General features: G+C 37.3%; 1 protein-coding gene across 3 annotated transcripts in view; it reads right to left on the bottom strand.

The window, feature by feature from the left end:
- Positions 1-761: 761 nt before the first annotated feature.
- The window catches only part of LOC131048039 (uncharacterized), a 35296-nt gene continuing 25638 nt past the window's right edge, over positions 762-10419 (bottom strand). For all 3 annotated transcript variants that reach the window (XM_059207100.1, XM_057981879.2, XM_059207099.1), the window contains one exon: positions 762-1608. In XM_059207100.1, coding sequence (XP_059063083.1) covers positions 1470-1608 — 139 coding nt within the window. In that variant the 3' untranslated portion in view covers positions 762-1469. The remainder of the gene's footprint in view (positions 1609-10419) is intronic.

Genomic DNA, 10419 nt, shown 5'->3' with positions numbered 1-10419 from the left:
TGAAGTGGTTGAAGCAGATGGACTAGCTGATTTACCCCCTGTTATTCTACCATCAGAGGAACCCGAATTCGAGAGTGATGACTATTTGGAGAGCCTCATAGCTGATGACCTTGATATGGATGATCATGGCGAAGAAGAGTAGATTATAAATATAAAATTTCTGATTTTTGCTTTTAGTTTTTGGTTTGCGTATCAGCTTGTTGTTTATCAAGCTATCTTCAATATGTAATCAGTATCACTAATCAGTTTGAAACTATGACACAATGATTGTATGGCATTCTAATCCTAAACTTCATAGTTAATACTTAATACTTAATGTTATTTCTTGTTTTGAAAGTCCAATGTCATCAGATTTTCAGATTTTCTATAAATTATTAAATTATATTAAAAAAAAAAAATTGGCATCTCCAAGTACCCACGTCTACTATTTTGAAAAAATAGCCGTACCAATACCAGTACCAGTACCCGACGTCTCCAAGAACCCCCGTACCCATGCAACCTTGGTTATCACTCACGCATAGATTTTTCAGGATTCCATTAATTTCCAACCTTCATTCTATTTTAACAAGTCATATTTAAAACTTAATCTTAGAATTAAGTTATTAACTTTATATCTAGTGGCCATATGACTTGGATTCAAAGCAAGGATCATTACAATAATACTTCACTGCAAAAAAATGCAAGGAAAATACAAATACAGTAAACAATGAATTTTCAGGAGGGATAAATGAGCATGCATCGAAATGGATATGAACAAACTCTTTGAAAAAGTACTGCATTTTGCAAAAACATCTATAGTTGCCACATTATTCATCAAATCCTCAGATGAAAGTCTTTTGACCAAATTGGCCAAATCATTTTACAAGCTATAAGAGTTCATTAAAAAATTCTCACATTGCATACTGTTTAACAGACTTACACATACCCCTAAACTCCAAAATCAACTAACGTAAAGCATAGCTATTTCATAAAATAATGACACCTTCATGATCAGGTATCACAAAAATATTGAAACATTTTCAGACGATTAGGTATCACTACCCATCTCTTAATCTAGGCAATTTTGTCCTTGCTTTTGTGTAAGGCAGGGCCAAGGAAGTTAAATAGAAATAACACTTAAAATTTTGATTTACAGATACCTCTAAACAATTTAAATTGGGCTGCTGTTTTTGATATAGTAAGCAGCAAAACAAGGGTGCAGACCCTCAAATACAGAAAACCCCAAGGCAGCATTAGCAGGCTATTAACAGCACATTAAAAGCGCCGTAGTCCAGATAAGATATCAAAAACATAAACTAAACTTAGAGCAACTTAGCTGCTGTTAATAAGATGGATAACTAAAAAAAATATTAGTTTTGTTAGTGTAGATTGCAAAACAACTTTTGATCGGTGATGAGAGACTTATTTAAGAAGAAAAGGGCAAAACAAAAACATATCATTGAAATACAAATAAATACCATACACATATTTCATGGCAAAACTGGTAAATTTACACTACAAAAGGAAAAAAAGCTGATGCGCCCACATTCATTAGAAGCAAATTTGAGAGGAGTCCCTTTACATAGGGATTGAAGAGCCTGAACTTCAGCTTTATTTGGTGGACAATCCCTGCAGCAAAGACAATGTAACCTTAGCCAATGAAATATCTCTTTTAAGATTCTACTGTGAGAAGGAAATCCTATCATGGTAGCTTCTCAAGTTAGAACACCCAAAAGAAAATAGATGAATACAAATACATTACTTGTATCATGTTTAAACCAAGCAGAAATTCCATTTTCATTCTAATGAGAAACAGTCCTCCATTCAGATAATGGTTTTACTTCAGATATAACAATATTAATTTACTTCATAAAGATGCAAAATAGACAGGGAAATGGATACGAACTTTGAAGTTTGAAAAAAAAGGCTAACTCTCCCATATTTTCGTGTCACCATTCTTTTCCTTACCTCCTCATTGGACTAAGAATGTGCCAGATCCTTGCAGAAAGAACCAAAGTTAAAGTTAAATTATATTAGAAGTACATGCTTTTGAGACCAGCAACTGATACTCTAAGAGTATGAGACCATTCTTGTGGAAATTTCCAAGAGAATTGTATTTCTATTACCCTTATATATTGTTCAAAAGGCATAAATACCCTATCCACCTCCAGATTTGAACATGTGCTTCCTCTATAGAGCAAACATGCCTTCACCATCAAGCCCACTTGAGCCACACATCTATGGTCATGGAAATACTACAGGAACCATACTAATATTTAAACAATTGTCACCAGATGGAACCACCGCAATAATTCACAGCATTGCTTGTTTGTTGTGGTTTTTTTACCTGTTAGTTAAATTTGCAGGATAAGAACTAATGGGTTTTAAAGGCATTTTCAAGTAAGGGCACTCTGCAGCAACGTTAGGGCAATCGATCAATCAAAATTTTCAAATCTTTTCACATGTCATTAGCAACTTTTTGCGTTTCCTACATTCATATATCTTTTTTTAAATTACTACACTTGGAAAATCAATATCACTTAGAAATTTCCCTGATCAAGAACAATATATAAAAAAGAGATGGGTAAAATTGCAGACTAAATTTAGGTTGAACTGCATTCACTACTGCCTCAAGTTGATACAGGAGTCCCATAATTTACAAAAGATTCATCATCTGGATCCTTTTTAATTTGTCAAAATATAACATTGCAATATTCAGTTTGATTGCTCAGCTATAATGGGCAGCTTCAGTATATATCTATTCTTAGAAATTGTTAGCTTGAGATTGACAGTTGCTCTCACAAAGAATAGTGCATCTGTCAATTATGGAATATAATATATGAAACCATCACCAAACAATTACTCAATCAAGATGCTCAGACTCCTATAAAATACAAAACAGAAATCAACATTTATTCAGATGCTTGAGAATCCTTTAAACAGTCTCGGATTTTTAGGTGCCTATTAATAACCCATTTCAGGAAAGGATTCTATCAATTTGTAATTTTGGTAGACTACCATCTCTAGAAGCATTATTCCCATCTTCCAGTCCACAGAAGATATAATCCACAAAAGCCCAAGCAATATCACCAAAATTGGCAGTATCAAATCTACCCAGCTGTCCCCAGTGATACAGGAGATTGCCTCATTCGAAATAGCCAGCAGTAGCTCTCAGAAATGTTGAATGTAATGAAAAAAGATGTCCCCTTAGAAAAGTAGAGAACTGCAGTTGAGCATTTCTGGCCATCCCAATTTCTGGTTTTTCAAGGGGATGTCCCTATTTACAGCTCTGATGGTGGGGACAGGAGTTGTGGCTTTTAGATATGGTGGCTGTTGCTGCTGCTACTGCTGATATGGTGGTCCAGTGATAGAGATTGGTGGGCCCATCATGATGGGGCTGGGCCATCTTCCCCTGCCATTCCAATAAAGTTCGCTTTCAAAGATTGCATCTTTTTTGTTCACTTGGGTTTGCCAACCTGGGTCATGTAACTCACGTAGTTGGTCAATCTTGTTAATCATATCAGCCATGTTTTTTTGTGATGCAAATTAATTGTTATATAAAATTGTAGGTGATATTATTTGTTATGCTTTTGGCCTTTAACTACATGCCATGGCTGTGGCCCATGGGGGTGCTTATTTTAACTTGCAAGCTTCATGCCCTTTCCTGTTTTATAGTTCATCCAATTGTGAGCGCAATTGGAGCTTGTTTGAGGCCATCCACAGGAAGAAGCAGAGCAAGTTAGCTCAAAGATGCCTCAATGACCTTGTCTTTGTGCAATATAATCTTTGGTTGCGCACAAGGTAGAGGAAGCACCAGCTGGTCCAATTGATTTGGATGATATAGATCCTTATAGCGATTGGACATCGCAAGAGCAGCCTCCATTGTTTACCAAGGATGACATCTATGATTTGGAGAGGTAGACTATGGAGGAGGGGGGTGGATTTCGATTCACACTGGATGACATTGAGCAAGATGAGGATGATGAGGAATCATTGTCAGTGTCAGGAGCAGCTATAAGCAGAGCTACAACCAGGATGGAGTTCGAGCCACAGCAAGTCATGTCGAGCAAGGAGGCACAGCCACAGCAGACTCCTAGAACTAGACCCTCTAGTTCTACCTCTCCCCCAGTTTTTACTAGAGCTGAGAAGAGGAAGATGTAATTGTATTGATGTATTTACTTTTAGTTTTTACAAAAACCATTTACTATTTTGCTTTCAGCCATCAGCATTCCTCATGAGGATGCAATTTTGTACCCAGTTTGCATTTAAATCAATTAAATATATCTAGACTCAGCTTGTTTCTTTTGTGTACTCATTTATTGACTCATTGGATGCATCTCCTCGTTGAATTTTGCAAAAAAAATACATTTCTAATTAAATTTAAGTAATTTTTTAAGTTCCTGAGTTTTTGCCAAGTTTTCACCGAGTTTGCTTTTGGGCCTTGGTGAGTTTTTGGTTTTGGTGAGTAGTTCAACTATGCAACCAACTACCTCTTGCATAGATAGATTTCTAACTTTGGATTCTTCCTTGAAAGGTTGCTACATGCTTGAAGATGTCCTGTCAATAGGCCCTTCAAATATTACTCTCTTCCTCCTCTCGCAAAAAGATCCACTCTTTGTTGGACTCCTCCAATATTATGACAACCTTAAGAACTTATTATTGAGGCACAATATGTTGCTTTTAATTATAGGTAAAAGTGTTTCAAATCTCATTTTCTTTGTCTCCCTTGGTGCTTTGTAATCTATCAAACATATATAACTTATTTTTCCTTCCAAGTCATATGGAAGCAGCTCGTCTTATTTACTTCTACCTCCTTTTGTCAAAGTCATACACCAAATATGGACCCTTCATAGAGCCTAAGAAGCTAGTGCTCTAATACCAATTTGATATTTAACTGGTCATTCTGAGAAGGAGTTTAATTGATGATACATGATTCTTATTTTCTCAAATTATCGTAGACTCGGCTGGATAATTTTCCTAATGGAGATCTAAACATTAAATACAACAAAATAAAATATTGAGCAAATCAAAGATCAAGTATTCAAACAACAAACCATTTAGGCAAAGAAACCCTCATCGTAAGGTACTCCATTGAGAAAATTGTTTTTCATTATGCATTGTGCTGGAATTAAATTTGCTATGGAATAAAATTGCAACATAAACTTAAAATCATTCTTCTGCATACAATGTTTTGATTCTCTGTCAGGACTGCTACAGAAGATTCCAATGTATTGAACTGTTTAGTTCTAAACGTATTTTTGAATCCTCATTTCTATATCAAATATATATTTACTTTAATCTTCGTCTATTCCAGAAATGCTTCTTTCAACTAACAAATCATCTACATGGTTATCAGAAATTTTTTGTTGCACAAAATTCATTTCCCTTGTAAAAATATTACTGGATAGGTGACTCGAGCTTTAACATGGAGAAAAACTTTTAGACTGACCTTATGATATCCATGCTTGTATCCGTATCAGGTATACCATAAATCAATACAAAGCCCTTCTAAGACATTTCTTGCAACTATGTCCACTTCAATCTGGAAGCTTTCTGAACGCTCAAAATTCTAAAAGACCTGAGGACTCTCTCAATCAAACAAGTCCACAAACAACAATTTTGTGTTTGGTTCTGTTGTGACGTTTTCACACATCGCCTCATTGCAAATGGGGACCCCCTACATTTTAGGCCCTCTCGGTCTTTTGGTTTTGGTTTTTGGGTCTTTTCGCAACAATCTCGTCAGTGCTCCAAGTCTGCAAGTGAGTCGGTCCAATTTGATCTAGTCTGCTTTTCGTTTGAGCAATTTTGGCTAAGTCTAGGGCTTGTTTCAACAATTTTAGGGTTTATCCTTTCAGTCCTATATTTTAGGGGTTTCTTTTAGGGTTTTTGAAAAATTGAATGTAGAAGTGGCATCAGGGCCTTTTAAAGAACTAGCACGTGAAATTTGAGCGAATTCTGAGCAACTTTCTATTTTTAGAAAGTTCCTATTTTTTAAGGATTTCACTGCCTCCTGGAATGGCTTCATTTCATTGAAAATCAAACTTACTATTTTTAGTAATTTCCATTTTTAGAAAGTGTCCATGCATCCTGTTTTACTCTTAACACTGGCAATTTGAAAAAGTTTCTATTTTTGGAAAGTCTACTTGTGGCAAGTCCTTGTAGGCTGACACTAAAGACCACATGCACGATCATTTCTAAATCCAGAAAATCAAAGAGCAAGCAGAGTGATCAAAATTTGTCTGTGTGGATTTCAGTCCGAGAATGGAAAGCTTGAAAATCACTTCAAAATCCATGTGCCATGGAATTCATGAAATTACATAAAATCCAAGACCAGGTCAAAATTCCACCCAAGGAGTTAGGAGGGCGCCAAAATCCATGTGCCATGGAATTCATGAAATTACATAAAATCCAAGACCAAGTCAAAATTCCGCCCAAGGAGTCAAGAGGGCGCACCAAAATCCATGTGCCATGTAATTCATGAAATTACGTAAAATCCAAGACCAGGTCAAAATTCTGCCTAAGGAGTCAGAAGGGCGCCAAAATCCATGTGCCATGGAATTCATGAAATTGCGTAAAATCCAAGACCAAGTGAATTCCATGCCCAAGAGTGGAAATTTTCCAAGGCAAAGGGAAATTTGAAGGTTAGGAATGGAATGAAAAAGCAGGAAATCCCCTCACAAAATTTTTAGACAAATCCATTTTTAGACACCAAAAATCGTCCAAATTTCAAATTTATTGCAGATTTGGAATCGTGAGAGAATTCTCTCTCGCCAAGACCCGAGTCCTAAATTTTGGGAAAATTCCTAAAAATTAGGAAATGTGAAAAAAAGGTCAAAAACCTCCCTACAGACATGATATATTCAAAGAGCACAAAAATTCCTTCCTTCAGGACAGAATTCTTGGAAAAGTTGAAAATTTGGCTAAGCGTTGGAAATTCCTTCCTTCAAGACAGAATTCCAAGAAAGGTGAAAATTTGGCGCTGTGATGGAAATTCCCTCCTTCATGACAAAATTCTAGGAAACGTGAAAAATTGACTTTCCTTCCTTCACAACAAAATTCTAGGAAAGGTGAAAAATTGACAAGTTCAAGACAGAATTCTTGGAAAAGGTGAAAATTTGGCGCTGTGTTGGAAACATAGTTGAACTACTCGCCACTCGGCAAAACTCGCCAAAGCCTGAAAAAAAAACTCTGCGAAACTCGACAACTTAAAAACATGCTTAAATTTAATTAAAAATGCATTTTTTTTGCAAAATTTAATGAGAAGATACATCCAATGAGTCAATAAATGAGAACACAAAAGAAACAAGCTGAGTCTAGATATATTTAAATGCAAAGTGAGTACAAATCGCATCCTCGTGAGCAATGTTGATGGCTGGAAGCAAAATAGTAAATAGGTTTTGTAGAACTAAAAGTAAATAAATCAATACAATTGCATCTTCCTCTTCCCAACTCTAGTAAAAACTAAGGGAGAGGTGGAACTAGAGGGTCTAGTCCTAGAAGTCTATTGTGGGCGTGATTGTGCACCTCACTCAGTATGATTGGCTCAAGGTGTGGCTCATCCTCCATCCTAGATGTAGCTCTGTCTCTAGATGCACCAAGCACTAGCAATGACTCCTCATCCTCCTCATCCTCCTTAATGTCATCCCGTGTGAAATCAAATCTACCCCCCTCCTCCATAGCCTACCTCTCCAAATCATTGATGTCATCCTCTATAAACAGTGGAGGCTACTCCTATGATACCCACTCACTGTAAGGATCTATATCATCCAGATAAATTGGACCAACTGGTGCTTCCTCCCCCTTCCTTATGCACAACCGAAGATTATATTGCACAAAGACAAGGTCATTGAGGCGTTTTTGAGCTAACTTGCTCCGCTTCTTCGTGTCGATGGCCTCAAACAAGCTCCAATTGCACTCACAATTGGATGAACTACAAGGTTGACATAAGCTTTTGAGGGCAAATTTTTTGAGATTTGGGTTATTTCCACCCCGACTTTGCCACCAAGCATCTGCAAATTAAAATTAGGTTGAGTGTAGCACCCCTCACCGAGCTCTGAGGGTGAGAAAGAGAGGGGTAGATTGATAGGTCTAGATCTTGGAAGAGAGAGGAGAGAGTGAGATGGAAAGTGGTAGAGAGGGGGATAGAGGAAGAGTGACAGGGAGATAGATAGATGGGTCTAACATTCGGGGCAGATAAAGTGAGTGAGATAGAGAGAGCGAGAGAATGTTGATAGGAGCATACTGATTACTGAAATTTGACTGTCTGAAAAATTAAAAGATATTCTAAAACCTAGAATTTGCATTATAACTCCTAGAGATCTGAAACCACTTTCAAAAATTGACAAAGTGTTGGAAATTCCTTCCTTCATGACTGAATTCTTGGAAAACGTGAAAATTTGGCGCTGTGTTGGAAATTCCTTCCTTTGGGACAGAATTCCAAGCAAGGAAGAAATGACACCCAAGGATGAATTGAAGATAAAATTTCTAAGGCAACGAAGGAATAAAGGATGAATTGAACAAAAAAATTTCCCTCAAGAAAAATTTTGAAAAATCCACTTTCAAGCATCAAAAACCATCCAAATTTCAAAATGATGATAGATTTGGATTCCTTAGATAATATTCTCTCTCCTAGACCCTATGATGCAGCCATAACTGGTAAACCCTCAAAAGAGAACTAACTGGCTTATGTAACAAGAGTAACACAACGAAAGCAACAAGAAAACATAGCAAGATTACAAAAACAGATCATATTATTGTCTTAGAACCTCCAGCAACCAACTGGTTATCATCATACAATCATCATAGAACACCCGGTAGTCAACCGGTTACAAGCAGGCTACAAGCCAGATACAATCTATCTGGGACTCTCAGAATCAACCGGATCACTAATCACGAATCTCAATCCTTAATCTGATATATGTTTCCTCCTCCCTTACAAATGATTACATAATACCCTATATATACCCTCTGGAACATATCCGGGTCGGCCACAAAAGATTACATTTACCAATGCAGGAAAATGAAACGTGAAACTAGGTCAGCCCTAAGAATGAAAGAAATTTTTTTGGAAAATAACAACCAAGAAGTGCGGATCAGCAGAAAGGTCGACCACACGCCAAAGAACATCAAACAAGACCCCAAATAGATCCACGCACCAAGAAACCGCTCTGGAAATGAAGGAAGACCAACCGGTAAGCACAACAACTGTCCTGGAACCCAGAAACAGTCAACCGGGAGTGATAACTAGCCGGAAAAGAATCCAAATGGACTGAAAATCTGGAATTAAGCACATGAACCAACCTGGAAACCAAAAATAGGATCTGCAATGAAAATCAAGCAACTACCAACACCTACAGGTAGGAACACAGAAAACTGCACATTGAACTGAACAAAAACTAAACTGAAAGGAAATATTTTTTGGTTGATGCAAGATTGCTCATAGACCGAGGATGCTCCTGCATCAGACACCCCAGGTAGAAAGAGATGTTCTATGAGAGGCAACTCATGAACATCGAAAAGAATTTGGGATAAAGACCCCATGCTCATTTCTTTAGCTCCTTTGGGACCTCAACCGAATTCTCTAACCTCTGACTCCCTTTGTTTCTCTCCTTTGTTTCAGGTCTGCACATTGTCTCTGCTTACTACTCTCTTTCTTTTGCAACTCTGATTTGTTTCTACCACAAGACTTCATCCGATTTGTCACCATAAGCTTTCTGTCATCCGGTTTTGTCTATCCATTAGGCTTATCTATCAGATCCTTCTGTAGACTCATGCCATCTTCCAGTATAACCTCTGCAACTGGTTTCTCAGTATTGCAACTTTTCTCAAGACTCAGATTCTTCACCTCCTCTTTCTCCTTCAAAGAAATCAATGTGAACTTTTGCCCATCTTTCTCAATAGTGATTAGGTTTCTTCTACAGTCATAAATAGCTCCTCTATCAAACTGCCAAGGTCTTCCCAACAAAACATGACAAGCACCTATAGATACAACATCACACAAGACCTCATCCCTAAAAGGCCCAATATTAAAATTCACCAAACACTGTTCCTTTACTTCTAACTTTTGATCATCTTGTAACCAACTTACCTTGTAAGGACAAGGAAGCTCAAGCCTCTTCAACCCAAGCTTCACTACCATTTCTTCAGATACCAAATTATCAGTACTCCCACTATCCACAATAACCTTGCAATGCTTACCACTTGATTTGCACACAGTCAAGAAAAGACTCTTTCTCTAAGTAGATCTGGTATCTTCACTGCTCTGCTCCATCATGACTCTTTTGAATATAAGGGATTCTCCTTGCTCCGGTGTACAGTCAATTCCGATAACTTCACCTTCCGGTTCCTCATTTGCCACAAAACTTCTTGCCATTCCTTGCTTACATTCATAAAATCTATGTCCGGTTTCTCCACACTTGAAACATTTACCGGGAAATTCTC

The sequence above is a fragment of the Cryptomeria japonica genome, chromosome 6 (assembly GCF_030272615.1).
Source record: "Cryptomeria japonica chromosome 6, Sugi_1.0, whole genome shotgun sequence".
NCBI classification, from domain to species: domain Eukaryota; kingdom Viridiplantae; phylum Streptophyta; class Pinopsida; order Cupressales; family Cupressaceae; genus Cryptomeria; species Cryptomeria japonica.
Note: the sequence above shows the minus strand (reverse complement) of the source record. Positions and strands in the feature narration are given on the sequence as shown.